Here is a 20,757-nt window from a genome sequence, read left to right on the forward strand (position 1 = left end):
TTAACCCTGAAAATCAACAAGTTTGGGCTTGATTGTGCCAACCTAAAATTTCTGACGACTGAAAGTGGATGGAAATGATTTTACTAAAAATCCTTCACTCAGTCCTTGCATACATTCGTTTCTTATAAGCTAAGTAACACAGCATGAGAAAACATGCTGCAACATCACCAGCCTTACCAAACAACCAGTACTTGGAGCAGAAATAAAATCCATAAGCTTCCCTTCTCCCTCCCACCTTTTGCCTTTTTCATTTTAAGCTTAAGTTATTGCTGTAACAACGTGCCTCTGGAATAACACTGCAGAAGGACACAGTCGTCATACTTCACCTACAACTCTGCATCCATTACGGGCCAGCAGTCACCTCACCACAGAGCAGATGTAATTGCTACTGCAGGCCTGCAGAGCAGAGAAACCACAGCATCGCAAGACTTCTGAAATGTAACATTATGGAAAAAAGAGCCCGGACTTTGTGGCTCATCAAACAAAAGGCACCACTGGGATAATAAATTGATTTTATAAAGCCAAGACGCATACGCACCACAAAGGCCTAGTTTCGAGCTACCTATTATGACTTGGAACTGCACAGGTATCTAGAGTGGCATTTAGAAATTAAAAAAAAAAAAGCAAAACAAGCCCTTGCATAAAGTCACAGACAACATACGAGCCTGTTTCCACATTTCCCTTAAATATTCTATTAAGTGCATTTAATGGTACCTTTTGATACTAGTCTCCAAAGAGATCATTGAAAGGTAAGAGTAGGGAAAAGAGAAGAAAGCATGTGATAGAGAAAAATCTAGCTATGATCCCACCCCCAGGACTCATTATTTAGAAAAGCAATTGCAGCACTAAATTATGGACCACCAGAAATGCACATCCACGTTCAATAGAGATGAAAAATGACTCAAGTTTTGTTTTTCTATCACAAAATGTTATTCACTTGCAGTTTCTCTGCAACTTCACCAGAACAAGGCTATTTCTTTGTCACTTTCAAATTTAGGACTTCTTTTTTTGTGCTATATGTACTCCAGATAATTCAATCAGGAGAGGAAGGCTCTGCTCCACCCTAGCGATGCTCTGTTTTCAAAGCAGGAACAGGATAGATAGAGAAAAAGATGAAAAAATAGTGTTACAGGCAGAGTTCAGCCAGACGAATACCACCCAACCCATTTAATGTCCTCCAGCTCTGCTGCTGCCTCCACTTGGCCGGTTACGTTTGGAGTTTAGCACTGGGGCCGATGGCAGCTTAGCAGAAACCGCGGGAAAGAGGTCACAACACGCTAAAGCCAAGCAGAGAGAGGGACTACAGAAGTTTTCCTCCCGGTAACAGCACAATCCAAGCAGATGCTCAGAAACTAGCTCGAGGTGAAGGTCAGAGGAGCTCTTCAGCCTTGGAGCACAGACGCCTTTGGAGGGCAGGGGGGCAACGAGCAAATGCAGTGTCAGGGGCGACTCCCCCCTCACTCAAATAAATCACTGAACTCTTCAGAGAGCAGCAAATCTCCTTACCCCTCTGGATTAAAGGCAGACTTAAAGGAATGTTTGTTAACAGACTGCTCACTCCCTGGGTCATTCCCGATGTGTGTTAGCTAACCACATTCAGCAGAGTTATGCCAGGGATGTCCTTGGTTTAAAAAAAAAAAAAAGATTATTTCTAAACAAATTGATACCTCTAAAGACAATTAAAAAGCTTACTAGACGTGGGACAACTTGCATTTTCTTTCTATGGAGTTGTCGACCACTAGAAGACTGCCTGCAGTATAAGAGTATCTCTTTTTGAAACATCTATTGCCTTCTGCTATTCTGTAGATCAAGAAGAATTGAAATTCAGGGTCTCAGGTCTTCCACGGGAGTAACAGGACAGATGTTTTGGAAGGCAATTTTCTGTCTGCTCACTACGGAAAACTGATTCCCTATGGGATTCCCACAAATTTCAGGAAGCAATGATATTTTATGGTAGCATTGAGTATGTTTTTGAAGATTTCATTTGCCTGCCTACATGCTTTGCATAATAATTATAACACTGAAAGAGGGAAAGCTAATAATAAAAATTAAATGCTAATTTACATTTCACTGCATAACACCACAGAGATAACTTATTTTTTAAATTACCTACTTAAAATATATGACATGGATGAGCAATATTGCAAAAATGTCTATTACAAAAAAAGCTCAGTATGAGCAAAGATAGAAAAAGGGAAGGACCAGTGCTTGTTCCAGTGGGACAAGTCTGATGAACAGGCATATAACACAGATGCTAAGGAGAAGAAGAAAAAAATAGGGTGGGTTTCTTTATCACTGTCTAAGGTGGTAAGAAATCCCTGTCCTCGGGAACCAAAGAAACAAGAGACAGTCCCTGAATATATATATTTAGTGGGCTTGGACTGCCTTAGTCCAGCACAGGAACTAGCTCTAACCCCGAAACACATTCTCCAGCTTGGATGAAACACTGACACGAGGACATGAGGGAGCTCCAGTATCATCAGCACACTGACATGCTTTCACAACTAAAGAACATGAACACAGCAAACGCCTTCCTGAGCCAAGGCATCCAGATGATCTGTTCTCCAAGCCAAAATTTCCTCCCAAAGACAGCAAGACATGCACTGGCACTGGGCACAGAGCACAAATCCAGTGACTCCAACCCTGCTGTGCACAGCCCGTGACACTAGTGAAGATGTAATAAAGGCAGCACACACTTTCTCCAGGGCTAAATCTCCATCTTCTAAGGCTACAGCAAACCTCTCCTTAACTTCAAGGAATAAAAAAACTCAGAGCCCAGAGCTATCACTGCCAACAAACTAGTAAAACACAAATTAAACCGCTGCCCTTTGCATGTCACCAGCTGCTGGTGAGGACACCAAGCCTGCCCCCGACATTCTTGCAAGTGCTCATTTGTACTGCACCAAGAGGCAAGCACTGCTCTGCTAGTTTCCTTAATACAGATGCTAACACAATGCTAAGTAATGGTATAAAAGTACTTCCTCCCCCACATCCCTCTGAGCAAACAAACTTGAGAATATGTATAATAGTAATTTGACCTTCCTTTTTCTTTTTTTCCTTTATTTTCTCTATATAATCCAAATGCAATCCAAAAGGAAAACAGATATTTTCAATATATACCACCAAGTAAATCTTGCAATTATTTTCAGACAGCCTGGTAACAGCTTGAGGGGGGGAGTGTTGGGAAAAAAAAAAAAAATAAGTCAAATTTGGCAAAACCCAATTTTGTCCTTATTTCCTTCTTTTTCTTTGTGCATTATGTCTGTTGCATGGCTTCGCCTTTGGATGACAACATAATTTTGGTAGCCCTGTTTTCTTCTTAGCTACAGCGCAGTGAGCTTTTTGATATTTTCTGGTTACAACCAAGCCCCATTTTGGAAGTGCAGAGGGATGTTTCTGGGATCAGCCTGGTAACACTTCCACGAGCTCTTCTCTTCCCTTAAGGCAGCAGTACCCCCCTTGAGCTCTGCTCCACGCAAGTCAGTTACTGCAGCCAGGACTGCACTGAGAGGGGATGAGATAAAAAAAGAAAAACAAGCAAACAGATAAAGCAAAAGGCTGATCTCTTTTCACAGAGATAACAGCAGGAATGGAGGAGACCAGTTACTTTTTTACGCCTTCCAACTAACCAAACTGCTCAAAGAAGTATTTGAAAGTGATCCTGGCACATTGTCCTTTCACTATCGCCAGAGCTGGCTACCTTGTCTCCAAACGCTCCCCCCAAGCTGTAGGTTTCAGCTACAGGGTCTCCCCCAGCCTTCCCCTTCCAGCATCCTCATTTTCCTTCCCTGGCAGTCCCGGGCAGAGGCTGCCGGTAGCAGTGGATGCGCAGACCTGGGAGCCGGAGAGCCTCCCTCCCGCTCCGTCACCAACCTGCAATTACAGCTGCTCGCTGAAAGCCACAGCACCTCACGTAAGCTAAAAATAGCAGCACTTACTTGCTTTGGTAAAGAACTGCTTTTTAAGGGACTATTACAGTAGCAGAACAATCAGAGCTTACTTTTAAACATTTAAACTTATAGTTCCTGGGGAATTCGCTCAGCAGCATATTCAACTCCTTAATAATCTGAGGAGAACAATCCAATCTGAAATTCTTTAAAACTCCCTTCCTATTTCAGCATCCCCAATGATGCAGCAACTCATACGAACCTTTTAAATAAAGCTAGCAATTGCTCATTAGCAACACAAAGCCTTCGCTGTAGTGTTTGCAGCAGCTTTGCTGGGAATTCACGGATGCCCAAAGAGACAGTACGGCAAAAGAGCTGGTGGCTTGGAAGAGCTCCTTTGGTAGGACTTCAGCAATCTGCCAGGTAGGAGCGATGTGGACGGTACGGTACATTCAGGACTTGGAGACAGCAGCAGGGAGACATCAAATACTCGGCCCTGCTCCCAGCATCACCAAAGGCAGCAACGTGTGCTGGTACAAGAGTCAAGTGCAAGGACGTGCCTTGCCTCCGCAGCCGCTGCCCTTGCCAGCGGGATGAGGAGCTGCATCCAAACAAGCGCTGCCCTTTGCCTGCAGCCGGTGCTTAAGGTGCAAGCATGTCACTCGCGCTCAGGGCTACCACCGGTCCCAGCTGGGCACCCTCCAAAGCAAATAGCGTGACATGGATCAGAGCTACGAGCCGGTGGGGAAGCCCGCTTTTAGGACTGTTTCCATCAATTCAGAGCTCGTGTCCCTCATGTCTTCCCCCAAGCTGGGGGCACTTCGGGGAGAAGCAACCAGCCACCGCTGTGTGACTTCTTGCCTGCTGGGTGCACACGAAGGTGCCCCCAGACCCCATCCCAGCCCTCCTGGCTCGCGGGAAGCATCCACACAAGCCGAGCTCCCTACCGACAGCCCCTCCATTGCCCAGCCCCGGCTGGGCACAGCCGGTCCCGGCGGGGCTCCGGCCTCACCCCCTCCTCCTTGGGGGGACACCAACGCTTGGGGGGGAGGACAGGGCACCGCGGATGCCCCCCCACTGCCCCAAAACCGACTATCGATGCCCTTGAGCGCCGTGCAGGCCTGGAGGGGGGTAGAAGAGGGGGGAGAAGAGCCGAGCCGCTGGGCTGAGGGCAGGGCAGGGCAGGGCGGAGCAGGACGAGCCCGGCCGCCCCCCACCTGCCCGCCGGAGCCGTACTCACTCGGCGTAGCCCGTGGTCCAGGGCAGGCGCCGCGTCTCCTTGCTGAGGATGAGGATGGGCCGGGCGATGTGGTCGGCGGAGCACTCCACCTCGTCCGGGGACAGCCCCAGGAACTCGGGTCTGCCGTAGGGGAAGCGCAGGGGCAGGTCGGAGCCGCCGCCGCCTCCCCCGCCGTGCTCGCCGCCCGCGCTGCCAGCCATGATGCCGCCCATGAAATTGGCCACGGCGGACTTGACCCGGGTGAGCATAGTACCCCGCCGCAGCCGCCGCCGGGGAGCCCCCCGCAACGGGGGAGCCCCCGCCGCAACCCCGCACCGGGGGGGGAGCTCCGAGCCGAGCCGGGCCGGGCCGAGCCGGGCCGAGGTGCTCAAGGCTCAGGGGCCGCGGGGCGGCGGGCTCATCGCGGCGGCAGCAGCGGCAGGTTTCCCCCTCCCGGCTGGACTCAGCCCGGTGGCGGCGGCTGCTGCTGCTGAGTCATGTGATGGCGAGGCTGGGTTCGCCCCGGCGCTTCCTGCTCCTCCTGCGGCACCGCCGGAGCTCACGGCCGGCCGCCGCCGCCCCCCCGCCTGCCCCCGGCCCCCGGCAGGTGCGCGGCGGGCGGGGCCGGGCCGAGCGGGGCCGCCCACGGCTGCCGGCGGCGGCGCGGAGCGGGCGGGCCCGGCACGGCCGCCCCCGGGCAGAGCCACCTGGGGGCCGCCCCCCGCCCTCCCCGGCCCGCGGCCCGACCCTCCCGGCACCGAGCCGTGGCCGCGGGACCCCCCCCCCCCGAGGGTTTGCTCCGGCCCCCAGGTGCCGTGGTGGATGGAGCAGGGGGATGCTCAGGCGAAGGACGAGCCCGGGTGTCCGCAGATTTGGGGACGTGGAAGTTTTATCCAACCCCCCCTCGGCTGTCTGTGGCGTAGTGGCCCTGTCGCACTCCTGCACAAAAATCTTGGCAGGCCTCCTTCAGGTGGCGGGCAGCCAAAGGTGTGGAGAGGTTGCGGGGCAGGGTGTGCCAGGCTGAGGGGGAAACGGGGCTGAGATGGCAGCAAGAGCATTTTTAGGAGGTCCGTCCCCTCCGGCACGGCTGTGTGTGTGCCCTGTTACGTTCCAGTGCTCCCAAAATCCTTTAAGTCACCAGAAAGCAGCGGCCTGTGGAGTGGAACGGGCGGCGAGGGTGGCACGGCACTGGCACCCATCAGGGAAACGCTGGTTAGTCATCGTGCGCGGCCAGCGGGGACGATCGGCTGTCATCAGGTTGGCTCCGACAAGAAACCAGCTGGCGTACCACCGAACACAGCTACACAGCCTTGGAGACTGAGCCCTCCGAGTTCTTTTGGTTTCTGGTGATTAGACAACATACTGGGCTCCAGCAATGCCACGTTTCCTCCCAGTTCCTTGTTTACAGACATGAGAAGCGTAAAGGTGCCGTGACGGCTACTAGTTTTTATGACAAAGCTAGCTATTAATAAAGCCTACAGAGCCAAAAGTCGATTAGTGAACAGGGATATTAAGGATGTGTTAAGGGCTAGTGAAGTAGAGTTGGGAAAATTTCCACCCCAAATTAAACACTGAAGCAGATATACACCCAGATCTCCGAGGAGGTGGTTATTTTTCAGATCTCTTATTTAACAGTTTAACAGTTTCCTGGATTGGTAGAGATATTTTGGGGAACAGTAAACCTCTCCTAGGTCAAAAGCTACCTGATATTAATAACTAACCAGTTGATAACAATGTAATGGACACCTTGTAAGTCTGCCATTCATGCATTTCTGTTTGCTTTGCTTTGTTTCCTGGTTATGTTGCAGAGGTCATTACTTTAAAGGAGAAAAAGAAAAAAAAAAAAGAAAAAAAAACGAGAGAGAGAGAAAGAAAAGGCTTGTTAAAATTATTTAATTCTTTTTTATTATTATTTTTTTTCCGGGGTCTTTTGTCTGTGTGCTGTAACAGGCAGCTGTTCATCCAATCCACGCATTACAGAGGAAGGCAGGTCTGAGGTGACCAGGGTTGACCCAAAACCCCTGGTTACTCTATTCAGTGGTCTGTATAGTATTTGATTTGCCCAGTTCAGTTCACTGCTGGCCCCGTTCACCTGAGGATAATCCCTCTCCTCTCCTTTGTCAGCTAGACGGCCAATGTTTTTCCTCAAGCAGCAATCCAGTGCCAGTTTCCTCACTACTGCTGTAACAGCCTGCTGTCTGAGGAAGACAGTAAAGAGTGAGAAGAGGGACACGAGCAGAACTTGACATGTATCCTGAAGAGGCTTATTTTTTCTGTGTAAAAGTGGAGCTCCTCACAGGTTATCACATACACTCCTGGAGAGGCTATGCCAGCAGACTAAATTTTGCAGTATATCTGACTCATGGCTTCAGAAAATACAATTGACAAGTCCATTGACAAGGACTCAGAGAGGATGACTGTTTGTCCTCCTGCCCCACTTGTGGTCACCATTCTGCACAAAACGTGAGGGAGAAATGTAAGAGAGTATATATAGGCTTGTTAGAATTTAAATGATTGTCTCTGCAAGATGAGAAGGAAAAGCTCAGATCAGACATATGGGGAGACAGCTTAACAGCTCACCATTCAGAACAAATCTGTGCGTATTTGAAATTCTGGGGTTGTTTGCCTCTGACACAAGAACGCTATGCGGATAAAACAGTTATGATGTGACCTTTCCATAATGAAACGTATAGAGATGCTTTGATTTCAGTTCTCTTTGGGGAAAGAGGATCGTGTTGTTCACTTCTGAGTCAAAGGTGAAGCCCCACTTCTCAAAGGAAGTCAGGCCTGGCAGATCTGAGCAAGTTCTTCAAATCGCCCAGCCTGTGGTCCGTCAGGTCCAAGCCAGATGCCTTTGGTGGTGGGCAGACCTTGAAATGTCTGAGTATTCACTTCACATCAAATTTTCAGGCTAAATTCTCAATGTCACTATTTGAAAATTGACTCTCTCTCTTTCTGCTATCCCATGACTAATGCAAAGAAAAGATGACAGGTTTGATTTTTTTTTAAAATGCAAATGTATTTGTGAAATTGAGATAAATATAATTTTCTCTCTGAATGGCTAACCATGTCATGGAGCTAGAGACACATTCACACGCAGCTCTTTGAAGGATCTGCATGACATTATGTCACCTTGCCGTGCATTATATTCAACATTTGACAAATTCAACAGCATTTTACTCACGATGAAAGAAAATTTATGCAGAGAATGCTCAAAATCTTTACAGAATAATAGAATAATTCTGATTGGAAAGGGCTTCTGATGATCACGTGCTCCAACTTCTTTGTCAAAGAAGGGCCAACTTTAAAGTTATATCCCATTGTCCAGAATCTTGTTCAGTTGAGTTTTCAGTGTAACCAAGGATGCAGATACCACAGCTTTTTAAAGAACTTTTTAAAGAACCGTAACAAAGTTCACTTTAAAAAATGGAAAAGCTTGCAAGATCCGTGTGGCTCTGAGGAGTTTGGTTCTGTCTCTTGAGTATATGGAGTGCTTGAGCAGAGGGCATGTTGAGAGGAGTGGTTGGACCAATGAAGGTGCTTTGAGGCAATGTGTTTGCGCATTTTCTGATTAAACGAAATGTCTGGGGCAGGCCCTTCTTTGTTTCTTTTACAGAACATGCAAGTACTGTCTCATAAAAGGCACCAGACTATGCAAGCCATTGGATATGTTCATGTTTCCTAAAGGGTTATGGAATTTATTTCATAATGTATTAATAAATAAAAAATATATATTTATTTCAGTGTGATTCTTGTACTTGCCTGTACATTGTTTATACCTTACATTGCTTGCCTGCTTTAGTCTTTGTTTGCTGTGCTTTTTATGCACTGTATAAAAGCAATGGGAAAACTCCCAAGGACTTCCCAAAGACTCCCAAAGCAGTAGGTCTAATGTGGGATGAAAGGAGCATTTCTGCTGGCATGAACTTCTGTGCTGTTGTTAGTATTGCATATGTACAGAATATCGACGGTTGTGAACTCTGCTACTGGCTTAATTCTGAGAGTATGTCAGAATACGTATCTGGCATTATGGTGATGAAACTGTATCAGCAGGGTTAAAAAAAAAAATTAAAGGAAGAATTGTTTGTTTTTCTCAGTTAATCCCCCGAAAGAAAAGCACTTGGAGCCTTACTGTTGCACATGACTCTGCTTAGGAAGATCACCACATCATGTGGTGATCAATGAACTTATTCTTACCTTTTCAGAAGTACAGTACAATCTTTAATAGGCATGAGGAAGCTCTTCATCTCTGGAGAAAGGCCCTTCAGAGGCAAAGTGCCTGAAGCATCACAGAGACGTGGAGGGGAAAATGCCTCTTGTTAAGACATCAGTGCTACTTCCTGCAGTGCCCGATCTCCCCTCCATGCCCTTCGCTACCCACAGTGTTTCTAGGCTTATCGGAGCTGACAAGATCAAAGCCACTGGTGCTCTTGCCAGTTTGCAAGCAAGAGCACCAAGTGTATTAAAAAATAAACACAAATACGTGCAGTGATGTATTTCCTCTGTTGTACCTGATTTCTACTTCATCATCCTCGAGTCAGTATTTATTTCACACATGGTATTTCCTTATGAGAGACTTCCGAGGCTGAAGTTCAAAGGGAACACCTCCTGCAGAACATGAGCAGTGCCACAGTCCCAAGGCTTGGGGACCCAATCCAGTCCCCACAGAGCGTGATTCGAGTGGTCCCTCTGAAGGCTGCAGGCTACCCAAAGACACCAAATCCACAATGTGGCACCAGGGCCAAACCACCCAAATATCTCATTCTGAAGCACAAAATTTAGGGCAAACTCTTCATTTTGCATCGCTGCCCTAACCATGATGTGACCAAAACCAGTAAGTACGATTTGCCAGGCTGCAGCATCTGTAGCCACCCTCACCAGTGTGGCTTGGGGGGTGAGGGGGATGAGAAAGCATCCAAGGTTTCCTTTAGACTAGGGAGAAACTAGGGATAAAACTTGTATTCATGAGTTTCGTGCTGACAAGCAACAGGGGCCAGGGGCCCTAGCGCATAGAAATTGTAGCCAGGCAATGAGGACCTCTGTCACAGCCCTGCCCTTACTCAAAAATACGCTTAATAGTTGCATGGGGAAAACATTCAGGCCAGAAAAATGGCTTTGTGTTTCTTCTCACGATGGAGCACTAATAAATGCACAATTCTGAGCTGTATGGAAGTAGCCCTGGTTTAGGTACCCAGGCAGGAAAAAGGCCCTAAAGAGGGGTCTTAAGTGACAGGCAGTCACAGTAAAAGATGTCACAATATCTTACAATGGCTTGCAATCTGTGTAAATATAAATGAATACTTCAACGTAAGCTGCCCATAAGCCTGCAAATTTTCATATTTGCTAAAAACTACAGGATGACTTTTTCTGCAAGAATCTGTATGCAAGTATCCTGGAGAAATAACCATCTAATTTCACAATAAACATCATCAACAACATTTTGCTTCTGTAGCCTCCTCTTACTTTCCATTATCTGCTCCTTTTTAATGCCTGTAGCTCAATCTGCTAATAACGGGCTGCACTGGGGATTAGCTTGTTTATGTGCTCCTCTTGGCGGCTTTACATGGGGGAGGTGGAGCAAAATGATTATATCCTCCTTGTGCTCCTTTGCCCTGGTTCCTGGGAAAGAACAGCTTGCCCGGATGATGCCATGAGATGCTTCACAGCGTCAGCTATAGCTGGTAAGGAGGTCTTGACTCATGCCCAAGTTAAGCATGGGTTAAGCGCTCAGGGAAATGTTTTGTGTTTGCAAAGTGGTGGGGAATGTTTGTGTAGCCTGCCAGCTGCTTTCACTGGCTCCTTACCTGGGGTGTTTCAAGAGTAAACGGGATGGGCAGGGGCTGCCTGGCTGCCGGTGGGGCAGAAGCAGGTGGCAGGCATGAGGAGAGCATCGGCTGGGGCATGGGGTACAGGAAAGCCAAGCCTCACCATCACACCCTGCTTTGACTTTGCTTCTTTATTTTCCTTGTTGGTTTTTTTTTTTGTTTGTTTGTTTCTTGACATTTTTTTTTCTTTTAATACAAATTAAGTGAATGGTTCTGGCAAACCTTCAAGGTTTTAATGTCAGTCTGGGCATACAAAATCACAGGTAAAGCTCTTACGTGGCACTCGTCCTCAGGCAACATTGCCAAGGGAGGAAGTGGGATTTTTGAACAAGTTGTCAAAACCCCAGGCTCCTAGAGTTGAGGCTGAAGGTTTACCAGATGTTTTGTGCTGTCAGAAATCACAGTCCTGGTTATTATGAATCATGGCAGAGAAAGAAATCACTCTACTTTTGCATTCAGCTCTTGGATTTCTGTTTATCTTCTGTAAGCAGGAGTATGGAAACTATTTTCCCCATTCTTTTTTTTTTCTTTTTTCTTTTTTTCCTTTCTTTTCTTTCCAGCCCTGCTCTTGAGGTGCATGTGGCCCTGCATGGTCAGCCTGGCTGCCTGGTTTCCCAAATATGTGGCATATGTGGCATTCTGATATTAACGTGTTATCGTTCAGATTGCTACGGGTAATACCCAGAATCCCATCAATACCTGAAAGAACAATTGCAAACAAGGCAAAAACAAACATTTAGAATTTACTGACACTTCCAAAAGTCTTGCAAAGTTGTAAAAGTGTGTATATAAATATTTATTAAGTTGTGTTGGAGAAAAAAAATGTGAAAGTTCAAGACTTCAGAGCTCTCCAGTTTCAGCTGTGTAAAAAGATGCTACAAAAGTTGTCCTTTATTCTGCAGCATCAAAGGTCTCTTGTTATAGGATCTGCTGCTTTGTCTGCAAAGACCTGTGTCAGTAGTGGGGGCTCTAACCCATTTTTGAGTTGTGCAAGCACATTTCTTTTTTTTTCCCCCACAGTTGTTTTATAGTTTGACCATTCCCTTTTATTAATGCTTTTAACAAGATTGTTTAAATGGATTCTTTGTCGTCTTATTTTATGTGTGGGCTGGGGTTTTTTTTGGCTCGATTTGTCTTTTTTTTTTTTTCTTCCTTTTTACTGACTAGAAGCTATGGCTTTTGACAGTCTTTTGCAGATATTTAAAAATAATAATAGAAAATATATATATATTTTTTTTTTTCACGTCTTCCTATAACAGATGGCCCAAGGCACAGAAATTTCACCTGGGTTGCACTGCAACCATACTGCAATGTAAAGGCTGCTCAGATCACATAAGCCATTACTTTTTCAGATGTCATCAACAAAGGGAAAAAAAAAAAAAAGAATAAACTGGAGGACAAAAATCAGACTGAAAATGTTGTGCTGGGGAAAAGTCAGTCCAGTGCTGGGCCAGCTAATTAGGGAAAAGTGCAAACAGGATTATGTGAACATCGCTGCTTCCGCAGCAGACACAGCAGCAGGAAAGGTCCCCAACAAACATGTAGCCACAACAATAGGCAATCTGCACGGCCTGCTGGTTGCTCCAGCTGAGCTACAAATCTAATTAACCTCTGACTTCTCTGGGTCATGGCCTTTCAACTACTGTGCGGAACAACCTAGGAAACTTGACAGAAAAGTTGCTTTCTATAAGATTTCAAGCAATAAAGAAAGCCTCACAATCTCCCACTAAATAGCTGCCATAGAATAAATATGCTGACCTTATGGAAATACCATTATTTGTGATGAACATCTGTGTTTACAATTTTTATTAATATAGAGTGTTTAAAAAAATAAAATCAACAGTTTCTATGGAGCTGTAGCCCCTTTGGAGAGTGACTCATGCACCTCAAATGCATTTAAGTAAAGTAAGTAAATAATTAGCATGCCATAACCTACTGCTGGTCACTGCCAACTGTTCCTCGGCTTAGCCACTGACGATAAATCTCACCGTGGTGCAGAGGGGTTCCCTTCATCCTGTGTCCAAAACTTGCCCCCAGCATAGGTATAGCCCATTTTGGTCTCCCTGAACGTGGGAGTAAAGTAACCCTGTGACTGCTCACTGCCTTCCCCGGCCGGGGAAGGCGTGGGGCTGACAGTGAAGGTAGTGGGGCAGCTTCAGGGGCTGCTAAGCCCCCTCCCTGCACCTCCAACCCTCAGACAACCTGTGCCAAAACCCAGGAGTCACTGGGCACTCACTTGTCCTCTGCATTTTGTATCTGTGCTTTGAAATCCCGAAACACAAAGGGGTTCCCTCTGCAGATTTCAGGATAGCACAGGTTGTGATGTCTCCATTTGCACTTTTGTAACAGGACTGAGTGAGCCACAGGAATCTACAGCCCCATAAAAAGACTCATGGTTAAGAAAAATCTGGAAATGTACTGTCTGTATTTCAGCATTATTTGCTATTAAAAGATTTAGGGGTGTGTGGGGAACAACACATGATAATTTGCATGATACAGAAATAAGCCTGCTGTAGGAAGCCCCAGTACCTGAACCCCATAGCCATCAGTGAGAGATACAGGTCTGATAATCAAGGTCAAAAAGTTGCTCGGCACGATAGCGGGGAGAGAAACCGAAGCTTGATAGGAGACAGAAGAAAAGTGTCGACACCACAAAGGCAGCGACAATGCTCCATTAAACCTGATGAAGCCTGAAATCCAAAGCTGGTAGGAAAGGCTTGTATAAACTGCACAGGAAGCACTTAAAAATGCTGATAAGTAGGTATCTTTCTGACCCTGTTGGCAGCTGCATTGATACACGTTTTCAGGGACAAAGTTCCTTTGGAGAAGTTTCTCAGGAGTGTTTGACATGCCAGTGCTTTCAGGCAAAACCAGGCAAAAACCTCCCTGAAGCTCAAGCAAACACGTTTAAGGAAAACACCGCGAGCACTGAACTGCTCCGCTCCCTGCTTTGTTTTCACTTGCTCCTCATGGGGGATTTTGTGACAGGGGATTATATAGCTCCCATGTGCAATTATCTTTTTATTCTAGATGCCCTAAAGACTTTCAGTGACTGTTTACATGCTTTTTTTTTTTTTTTTTTTTTTTTAAACAAGGGATTGAAGCTGGTCTTTGGCACTGCAGTATGCCCAGGCTGCCACCCCTCTCCAGAGCACATTGACATGCCCCAGGTTCCTCATGATGTTCTTCTGGTCCCAGGAGCCTCCTCCCTGAGCACAAGCTTGAAAACGACCAGAAATCCTCCTCAGGACTGACACAGGGAACGGTGCCCCTATGGGGTCTCCACCTTTTCTGAGAAAGGAATGAGGTGCTCAAGACCGGGTGAGAAGTGCTTGTGGGGATACCCCACAGGGAAAAATGGTTGAGGTTTTTAAGGTGGGGCAGTGAAGGGTTTGAAGCAAGGCAGGAATGAAAGAGGAGTCTGGGTGAGATGGAAAAACGCATCCAGGAAGTGTAATGATTTATTAATTCAGTGATGTGGATTATGATAGTTGCAGACTATTATCATAGTAATTCCATTGTTAGTTCCATAACAATATTTCAGCAAAGACTCCAGATCTTGGTGAAAATGAAGTTTGGAAACTATTGATTTAACGAGTAACAGGAAATTTGGTGAATGACTGTAAAAGCTGTTGTCTGTAACTTTGTAGCCACATATTAAACATTGCTATTGATACGTTATGGCACGGAATTCGTAGCCTTTCACCTTACCTTCATGTTGTTATTCTGCACAGCACAGCCGTCGGAGCTCACGGAAACTCTGGAGGCAGAACTTGTTTCTAACTACTCCTGAAGCTGCCAAGGAAAGCGAACCTGATTTTTAGAAAGTTCTGCCTCTTGGCTTCTGCTGCAATGACCATTCGGCTTCAGTAACATTTGTGTGTCCTCAGCATCTCTGAGAAACAGTGCATTTCTGTCAGGTACCCAAAGAGGTGTTGAAGAGCTGGAGTTGAGTACTTGGCCTTGACAGTCTGACAAAACAGCATTTTTCATAAAAAGTCCTAGTGACTGTATTTCATCAAAAACTGGGGCAGATACTGCCGCCTTCAATACTTGCCCTTTCCTGTTTGTATACTAGCACATACATCATCAGCTGTGTCTTGAAACACTGATTTGGAAAAATAAATTTACTGTATTGTATTAACAAGGCTGCAAGGATGCATAAACCCAACTACATTTTTATATGACAGTTTGCCAGAGTTGCTCACCCATATATAATTACTGACATGGTAACACCGGTGAGATTAGGGCCTAATCCTGCCTTCTGTTTGGTGACATCCACTATAGCAAAGAGAGTGGTAAAGGAGTGTTGCGGTGCATGTAGTTTTAGTTTTGATAGCTTGGGTAATAGTAACGGTCACCGTAAAATGAAATAATGCAGGTGACGGCGTGACAGAGGTACTGGGGGAAAAAATCCAACGTCCTTGGTAGTCTCCTCACAGCCTGTGCTGAAACACAGGCCACTGCTATCCCCAGTGAAACCAGAGCACCCAGCTGGGGTCACCCCGATGAAAGCTAGCACAGGCCCTCTGTAACAGAGGATGCCAGACCCCAGCAGTTGGTGCTCCTCAGGCTTGTGGACAGTAGCATTTTGTAGAAACATAATGTTCAACACATCCTTATATGAATCTTGTGTGTTCTTCCTCTTCAGTATCTTCCAAACAAGTTCTGCGTGTCTCTGCATATCACTTCCAGCTGGTCATTAACAGGGTAGTTGCACATCTTGTATAATTTAAACTGCATATCAGCTCAGAATGCTTGTAATAAAATATAGATTAATTCCTTAACAACAACAACAAAATCTATGCAGAAAACTGTTGCCTTTACAACAGAGTGGAACTTCATGTGAGAATCTCTTTCAGGGCAGTGAAATGATCTTTTGATATTTTTTCATGTAAATCTCTGCAGACTTTTTTTTCCTTTTCCTTTTGTAGAAAGAAAATAAAAATTTTAAAATAGCCAGAAGGCAAAATATTAACACATTTTAAATTTGAACAAGTTCTTCTGGTTTCTTTCATAAATACCATCAGTGCCAAAAGGGAATTCTGCACTTACATTCTGAAGCATCAGTGTGATCATATGATTCACACTAAAATTCAATCTGAATAGCAATGTTTTAATGTGGTATTACAAAAAAAAAGCTGCCCCAAGGCTGGCAGCTTCTTCTTTGCAGTATGGAGAAAGAATTCTCTCTGTAGGACATGGTATAAAGCTGTATTATACATGTGTTCAGGTACCTGCACCCACAGCTGGTGCAAGACACCTTCTGCTTTTGTCAGTGGTGTGTGACATGTTCAAGTGGGAGAAGCAGATTTGCAGTCAGGACAGTATGACTGAGTCTGTCCTGGTCTGAAAGAGCAATGTTTGTGTACACGTACCCTGCCCATGCCCTCCAGGGCTGTCTGAAGCCACCTACTCCTGTGCATGGTGTGACAGGGCTGTGCCTGAGCAGTGCCCTCCTCCCCACAAGCACCAAAACCATGCCATGCATGCAGGGCACACGGGCTGCAGCACTGAGCAATGCTCTCTTTTCCCTGGCAGACTTTATTCTCTGCAGTCCTGCAAAGTGCATGTGCTTGGGCCCTTTACCCCCAAAGGCCACCTGTTTGCAAGCAACTGGACCAGTCCAGGCACTATCCTTGTACACACATCATCATGCAGACAGCTTGCTCTTGTGTAACGGGCCCAATTCTCCTCCAATTTGACATGTTTTGCATCCGGCAATGCAAGGGGATTGATGCATGTGTGCACAAGCACAGAGCAGGTCCGGATCAGGCACAATTTCTGTTTCTCCCCAGCATCATTGCCAGTGAGGCAGCACAGTTTGCAGAGGAAGGTACCAGAAATGTAAAATATCACAAAGATCACAGCTACTGCACTGTGGAACAGTTTGGGTCCACTTACAGCTCCCTGTAGACCCAATCCATCTTATTCCTTTGTGATTCAAGGTTACAAGTAGAACAGCATCCCCCGTAGCAGAAAGGAGATGACTCTGCCGTAATTACAAAGGGGACTTTTGAGATCAAAAGATGTAAGCAGCTTCTCTTAAATGTGTTACCTTGCAAATTCCCCAGCCAACTGGATGCTAAACTATGCCCTGCTGGGATGCAAAAAAACTTGAAAGGTGAAGAGCAGAGGTCAGAGTGATGTCTTTTTGGGCACTGGCCGAGCTACTGGCGTACAGTGAGCGCATGAGGTAGCCCAAGGCTCAGTGCAAGCATCATTCATACAGCTGGAGAGGCCCAGGAGCACGCATCACACCAGCCTTGGGGACGAATCTGGATGCCCACACTTTGCTGGCTGGCAGCCTGTGCAAAAGGGAGAACCTCCGGCAAGAACAGGGCAACGGAGCTGCTGGTTTCCATCCTGGTTTCCATCCTACAGACCAGAGCTGTGGACCTGCCACCTGCAGGGCTTGCCTCAAGTGCTCACGTGTGGGCACGCCTGTGCCAATTTTATGAGATGCTTGCATCGATATGCACGCTCAGACCTAACTATTCTAAAAATGTGTGTCTCAGCCCTCCACCGAGGCTTTAAAGAACATTGTTAACTCCATATGTGTCTTTTGGCTCCCTGCTTTTTATTTCTGTGTTTTATCTGCTGGCACCCTCAGAGTGTTAAAAGTTGCATTTAACCTTGTCAAAGGAGGACTGCTTCTATTTTAAATTGAAGCATTTTGTGCACAAGTCATATTTTGTTTGCAACATTTCCTTATGGCTAAGTATCTCTGTTGGAATTCCCAAATGACAATGTAAAAACACTCCAGTGAGCTGAGGAAGAGCAACTTCTGCTCTGGAAGGGAGTTTGATGATATCCTTGATACCTTTAATTGAAACTGTTTTATATCCAAGACAAATGAAAGGTTAACAGCAACATGTATATTCGTGAGAGATTTAGCCTTTTATTTTATTTTTACAACATTTTTCTGAGCATATCATAATTCCCTCAAATTTCTGTGATTAAATCTCTTAGCCTGTTTTATTGTACAAATTGCCTTATTCCGTGGAGTGAATGACAAGATTCCCCAGGCTGAAGCATCACCTTCTCACCCTGGGGCTTAGCTGTCATTGCAGAGGCAAGTTGCTCATTGCAGAGGCAAGCTGCACATTGCAGCTACTATTCTTTGCCTGGGCAAGTGTGTACTTCACCTGCTTGGGTTTATTTAATTTATTCCTTTATTATGTCAGTGTGCAGCTCTAAGATTTACTTTCTCCTGGACCTGACTGGGCACTCTCAAAAGAAAAAGTTAAATTTGCAAACTTCTTGCACTGAGAGGAGTAAAGTAGAATAGATTGTTTTGGATTTGTTTAATCTGAACTACAAGCTCAGTGCTTTGGGTCCTTGGAATGAATTTCTTTGTTATCATGCAGGAGGGCATCTCTTCTGCAGAGTCCCATAACAAATCTTGGCCATTACGTGACCACATGCCCAGAAAACACCTCTGCTTTTCTCAACTGCAATTCTTTGTATGTTTTCTTCCCATAAAAATTGACTTCAATTTGACTTGAGAAAAAATAGGAAAATATCCAAAATCTCCCAAAATAAAAATCCTGTTTGCTCAGCTTTCCTTCCTGCAGAGATCTGTACAATAAAGCTTTAAATAAAATTAGTAGAAAGAGAAATAGCAGAGGGAGTAGCATGACTAAGCAGATCAAAGAGAACATCAGTGTCTATCTACAGTATTTTTCAACATTTGTCCTAAATCTGTGTTAATGTGTATTGGGAACTGCTATGTTCATGCAGAAGGACAATAAAAGTGGCCTGAAGTGATTTTTGCCCTACAGACCTGACCTCTGGATGCAGCCTGGCTACGTAAAACCTGGCCATCAGCTTTCAGTGACTATTAGGAAAACAACCAACCAACCAACCAACCAACCATATTTTCTCATTGTTTTGAAGCTCTTCAAATATATTCTTCTTGGTCTTCAGGTTATATTAGGAAATGCTACTGTCAAATGAACATTTCAAAGCAAAATAGAACTTTTTTCAATTTTAACTGTAAAAACTAAGAAAAGCTATTGTCTCTGCCTAAACGTAGCGGTAACAAAGGACACCAGAAATATATTTGACACAAACTAATCTCTATCCCTTTGAAATAAACAGCTACCTGATGGAATAGCTGCTCTTTTATAGGTCTTCCTTTTGAATAGAGATACTGAATGAATCCTCATTATCTATTCCTTCCATACTTATTCAAGGAGTGAAAATATGTGACAGGTGGGTACAATACATGGAAGATGTATTACTGCATAGCTGTAATCCAGTACACTAAGGTCATTACTTCAGCAGTGACTTAACTTGGTAATGGAGATAGAATAAACAAGAAAGAAAAGAACAGTACTTTTCCTTGAATATCTCAGAAAATAATACTGTATATTGCCTCAGAGACAGCTATGTAACTACTTTTTTATTATTATTTTCTTTTCCTGCAGAAAAAATATTGGTGTAAAAAGCAGCCATTAATAAAAAAGACCGGTTTCTCCTGGGCTGAAAAAGATATGATGAGGCCAAGATTGTTCAGCTGATGAACCCGCTTCTGTAATCTGTTTCGGATAACATTGTTATAACGGCACCAAAAGCATGCCTATGTGAAAGATATTAATGATTTCTTCTGAAGCAAAACATGAAGAACAACTGTCTGGAAAGAATGTAATTGATCTTATATTATGGGGAATTAAGGGCAGTGGTGGGGGTGTTACAAACTTTTCATTACATTAAAATGAAAACCGGCCATTATGGGATGAGAGGGATTGAACTTTGTACTGAAAACATCATGCATTCATCTATTTATTTAAACTGTGCTTCTCAGATGACTCAGTCCTTTGTTAGGGCTGTCTAAGCCTATTACCTCCTTTTCCAGTTGCCTTTTTTTTTTTTTTTTGAGAAATTTCAACTGACTGAGCTGTATTTTTTATTTGATCTCTACCTCACCCTGAATTTTAACGTTAAATGTGATTTTAAGAAGTTCAGACATAATTGAAAGGAATGCTAGGACCAGGAGGCAGATTCCTCAGCACCTGATGTATTTTCCACTATAAAGCACTTGTGGTAAGCCTCCTGTTTGGTGGAGAAATATGAGATTTGGCAAGGAACTTGGTTCCAGGTTCACTAGGCTTCTGTTATTTCCTTGGGCAACACCTACCTGTATTAGAAACCCCAGAAAATCACAAGCTGTACAGGTTTTCCTGCAGTTGCTCAATGCAGATGAAAATGACAGCAGCCTTAAGGCTACCCAGCATTTATGCTGAAAGACTGGACCTGCTTACAGACATCCAGCAATCCATAAATTTGCAAGACTGAGATTGCTGTTTCACATAAAAATGGCTCCGTGTGCCATTCCCAGTGCTCTCTGTTCCACATCACACATTCAGGTATGTCCTTCATGGCTATAGGATGTATTGCTCCATCGTGGTCCTACACAAGGACTGCAAGACAAATTGGCTATTTGGCTGTTACGGTGACGGAGGACATTCTCCTGCTTCTGTACTGGATGACAAGGATAAATCTTTAACTGTGTGTAAGTACACTTCACTTGCTGCCAGCAGAATAAGAGTACATTAGAAAAACAACTTGATAAGCATATTGATTAATGAGCACTTGGAACGGTTCAGTTAAAGACTTAATTCAGATTTGTTATAATTCTGATTACTATGCACTCATACATGCTATCATAATCCATAGCTATAACCAAACTATTAGAGAATTAGCATAGTGAGACAGCAAATGAGCCTCTGGATCATGCTGACAGCATGCTATGCACTAGTCGTATGTTTTTTTCCCTCTTTTAAAACAATGATCACTGTAGGATTAAATGGGTCAAAATGAT

General features: G+C 44.9%; 1 protein-coding gene across 4 annotated transcripts in view; it reads right to left on the bottom strand.

Moving 5' to 3' along the window:
- The window catches only part of PPM1H (protein phosphatase, Mg2+/Mn2+ dependent 1H), a 132,682-nt gene extending 127,097 nt beyond the window's left edge, over positions 1-5,585 (bottom strand). For 3 of the 4 annotated variants that reach the window (XM_035544252.2, XM_035544251.2, XM_035544253.2), the window contains exon 1: positions 5,128-5,479. In XM_035544252.2, coding sequence (XP_035400145.1) covers positions 5,128-5,375 — 248 coding nt within the window. In that variant the 5' untranslated portion in view covers positions 5,376-5,479. Of the gene's footprint in view, positions 1-5,127 lie in introns of all 4 variants that reach the window. The other variant, XM_035544250.2, reaches the window with a different exon arrangement.
- Between the last annotated feature and the right edge of the window lie 15,172 nt (positions 5,586-20,757).

The sequence above is a fragment of the Cygnus atratus genome, chromosome 1 (assembly GCF_013377495.2).
Source record: "Cygnus atratus isolate AKBS03 ecotype Queensland, Australia chromosome 1, CAtr_DNAZoo_HiC_assembly, whole genome shotgun sequence".
Taxonomy (NCBI): Eukaryota; Metazoa; Chordata; class Aves; order Anseriformes; family Anatidae; genus Cygnus; species Cygnus atratus.